At 31.9% G+C, this 4,699-nt stretch overlaps 1 protein-coding gene across 1 annotated transcript; it reads left to right on the plus strand.

Moving 5' to 3' along the window:
- Positions 1–238: 238 nt before the first annotated feature.
- LOC141703867 (secreted RxLR effector protein 161-like) lies at positions 239–979 on the plus strand. The gene has a single exon (XM_074507251.1). The coding sequence runs from the start codon at positions 239–241 to the stop codon at positions 977–979; it is 741 nt and encodes a 246-aa protein (XP_074363352.1).
- Positions 980–4,699: the final 3,720 nt, after the last annotated feature.

The following is a 4,699-nucleotide window of genomic DNA, read 5'->3' on the forward strand; positions in this document are numbered from 1 at the left end:
CTATTTGGAAGCATTATAAAAGGTTCTGAAAACCCAACATTTACATTATTTACTTTATTAGAATAACACATAATTATATAATCTTCTTCAAGTTTTGTTTAATTATATTATGTAATGGAGTCAACAAGTTATTATTGTCTATTTATACTAAAGTTATATTATTTGAGTTGTGTGAGATTGTTTTTTGGAAATATTGTTGGGTGCCACAAGTGATAAGCAGATCATGGGTTGAGCAGACATGGAAGATAGAAGAGTAGCGCATTTTGTGTATTACCTGGTTCAACAAATGAAGGACTGTATAGAGCTAAAACAGTCAGCTTACACAAAGAAAATATTGGAGAAGGCTGGAATGCAAGCTTTTAACCCCACTAAATATCCTATGGATCCGAAGGAGCATTTGACTAACGACGAAGGCGGGAAACTGGTGGATCCAACAGAATACAAAAGCTTGGTTGGAGGACTTCGCTACCTTGTGCATACATGTCCCGACATGGCTTATGATGTGGGGATAGTCAGCCGTTTAATGGAAAAGCCCACAGTTCTTCATATGAATGCTATAAAGCGTATACTCAGGTACGTCAAGGGTACAATTAACTACGGCCTGGTTTATTCGAGGGATATTAGAAACAATATGCTTACAGGATACTCGAATAGCGATTTTGGAGGACAAACAGATGACAGGAAGAGTACAAGAGGAATGGTATTTTACTTAAATGATAACCTCATCACATGGGTCTCACAGAAACAAAGGTGTGTGGCCTTGTCTTCGTGCGAGGCAGAGTTTATGGGAGGGACGACATCAGCTTGTCAAGCTGTTTGGCTGAGGAATCTGCTGAGCAAGCTAACAGGTGAAGATATGGGTCCAGTAATCTTGTACATTGATGATAAATCCGCCATCGATCTTGCAAGGAACCTAGTTTTTCATGGGCGTAGTACAACATATAGACAAACGCTACCATTATATTCGAGAATGTGTTGAGAGAAAGGAGATCATTGTCAAGCATGTGAGTAGTGATATGCAACGAGCAGATTTCCTGACCAAAGCTCTCACTACTATCAAATTTGAAAGAATGCGCAGATTACTGGGAGTAATGGAGTTGCCTAAATAAGTTTCAAAACTAAGGGGATGATTGTTGGAATTATTTTGAAACTTATAGCTAGTTTTAAAATAATTAAAGTATGTGCATGTTGAATTAGTATGCATAGTCGTGGAGAAGTTTTAGAAATGGCATATGTAGACACGTAGAAGTAGAACTGCATTAGAAGAGTTAGTTGTTTGATGGCCCTTGTTTTTAGCTGCATATTCTATCAGCTATCTATTTATATTGTACGCTTCAAATCAATAAAACAACTTACACGCAAGTCTTTGTTTTTCTCAGTTTTACAATACACAGCTTATATATATATTTGTATACATCCTGGCATTGAGTATAAACAAGAAATATGTTGTTCGAAAACCAACTCAAAAAATTAGAATTTTACTTTAGCATTAAGTTTTACATCATTTATAACATGATATATATATATATATATAGCTAGGGAGATGATCGAAATACAAACAACTTTTAAAATTAAAGCTATAAACTAATATAAGCCACTAAGTCAATCTAATATAATCCAGGCACCACACATAATTGACCTACATCCTCCTGCACAAAATCTCAAGTTTCTAAACACATAAACTATCCTTTAATTATTTTTAAGTATAATTAATGGCATATGCATCATGAAAGTTAGATGTCCTTACTCAAACTATTTGTCATTCAATATTACTAAAAAATGTAAATTAGTATTGTCTATTAATCATGTCATCAATATAATAGAATAATAAGAAAATGAATTATAACCACACACCGCGTTTAGAGATGGCATGTAATAGTAGAATCATCTACACCCATCCTCTCTCACTCTAATTTTTATCATGTACTGATGTATCATAACCAATCCCCTTGAAATACCTGTAGAAAACAATTAATTAGAAAAAATTAACTATGATTATTTATTTTTTCAAGATGAGTAAAGAAATATACCGTGCCAATCTTGATTTACATTCTGTATAGGGAGTGGAGGGTGGTTTTCTTTATTGTCTTCTTCATCTTCGAATATGTTCATCAGTGTTTATTGTAAATTTGACTCTCTATGAAATAGATGGGGGCGGCTGACAGTGGGTCAAGTGTTAGGGTTTGTGAAAAGATAACACTCTTTTTTAGGAAAATTTCCTATATAATTACTAATTTTATTAAGATTTTTTTCAAATTCTTAATGTTGTATATCTTTATTTATTTTTTATTTCATAGTGAAAATTTCACAATTATTTTGAAAGTTAGTGTTTGGTTCCACTTTTTAAACTTTCGAACATATTATAAGTGCACCGTTGTTATTTTTATTATAAACTAATTAACAATAAACATCCTAAATAAAATATAAAAAATAATAAATATGACATATCAAATTTTAGTTTTGATTAGTTTAATAATGTGATTGAAAAACAAATCCAAATTACGCGTCAACATAGTTTAGACTATAGGTTTATAAAATAAATTATATATTAGATATCGGTTATATAATTAAAAAATATATAATTGGTTAATATTTATTTTATTAGATATTTTTTAAAGTGATAAATCGTAAAAGATTTTTATAACTCATAATACAAATTTAAAAAGTATACTCATACTAAAAATAAAAATTTGAAAATAAAAAAATTAATTTGCACATTACTAATAATGAAGAGTTAGATGAGAGAAGTTATATGAGATAAAACCCTGTGTAAAAGGGACAATGTATACCATATATTGTGTATCTCTGTCAATTATACTTATGGTAGAATCATATTTGTAATATACAACTTATTTATATATTTACTAGACATTACTAGTGGAAATAGTTGGAGTTTATCATACAAATTGATACTAATGAAAATATCATATATCAGTATGAAAATTAGTATGACAACTGAGGCAACTCCCAACAATCTGCTTAATCCCCACTCTCATACTCCAAGCCCCACATGCCTCGGCCTTTAGCCCATCAGGGGTAGCCCACTTGCCTATCCCCATATGAGAGATTATTATGAAGTGTTGAACTAAATATTTGATACCACTTGGTGGGTTTGTTAAACAAACTTTAAATCCACATAAGTATGATATTATTTATTTTTAGGGTTAGCCTGCATGAATTATTTTTTGACCCCATCATCTAAAAAGGCTTCCTTCTAATAGAGTTAAATGGTTGTTTGTAAACTAGCAATCTCATTCCACAAATAAAAGCCTATGTAGTGACTTAATGAAAATCTTCAATCATTAATAAAATATATAGTATGACAAAAATTAATATTTTTTATTTTATCTTCCACATACATTGTTATATAATGTCAATGCAGACTTGGTAAACCGGACTCGGCCACCTCATCTCGAGATCATTGGGATTAGAAAATCTAATTGGAGAGGGCGATCCAGGACCTAAAAAGGGGAGAGTTAGCCACTATAAGGAAGAGTTATGAATCCATATTTGCTGTCTACCTACTGCCTTGGACTTCGTCGAGCTACAGCTTAATCCCAGCAATAACTTGATTACATTGTTCAGAATGAATAATCACACCTAATGCTCTCTCTTGCACCTGCAGATGATACATATTATATTGATTAAAACGTTCCAAGTACACATAATCAAATGAAAATCAACCCTTCTTCTAAGTTGTCCTGCTTCCAAAGAAATGATGTGTCGGTTCAGAGATATTTTAACCAGTAAAACTTCAACATATCTACTAATCTCTCTTTAACTTCTATGGTAGGTTCCAGATTGATATCAAATAAACTACAGTGTAATATTACACACTGAACTAGAATTAGAAAATCACCACAACCATCACCTGGACTCAACTGACTACTACGATTCCTCTAAAGAATGAAAGGCGCCACCAAATCCAAAATGATTAACTCAGATTTGGGAATTCAGTACCATGTCTGGAGAAACATCAGAATCCCACTCCGTAAACAATGTGTGGTAATGCTTACAAGGAAGAGTATGGAGTACGTGTGGGTTCCAGCACATCTCTTCTAGCCTTCTTTCACACGTACGTAGCCACAAGAGAACTGAACTCCTGAATCTAGGAGAAAAACGGAGAATTTAAAAAACACCGCCTACTAATGAAATAATGCCCAACAATTTTTTAGCTTTTGCATGGTAAAAATTTTCTATAAATTACCACACTTCCTTTCGAAATGGACAAATTTATGTCCTGTAAAAGTTATCAAATTATATAATAATAATAACAATAATAACAATAATAAAATTGATACTCCTAAATTCGACGGAATGCGGTTGTATTTAGAGCGACGTCAGCGATCCGCGTGAATTATATCTAACGGACCATATTCAACTACTATCACAATAATCCAACAGTTGAAATTACATTTTATAAAAAATATTTACACACAAAAATAAAACAAAAATATATATAAAAAACTAACCTTAAACCCCCCCACCCCCTACCTAACGCGTTCCAAACTAGTTTGAAGTACGAGTAAAATTACTAGTTGACTATTAAAAAAGAAAACCAAATTTATTTATTTTTTTCTAAAAATTTTGTCATACATCACTGAAATATATAGATCTTGATATCCGTAAGGTTGGATCATTCAATAATATTTTTAAAAATATCGAAACATCAATATGGGATTAAACACTAGTTAGAAGA

The sequence above is a fragment of the Apium graveolens genome, unplaced genomic scaffold, assembly GCF_009905375.1.
Source record: "Apium graveolens cultivar Ventura unplaced genomic scaffold, ASM990537v1 ctg7132, whole genome shotgun sequence".
Classification (NCBI taxonomy): Eukaryota; Viridiplantae; Streptophyta; class Magnoliopsida; order Apiales; family Apiaceae; genus Apium; species Apium graveolens.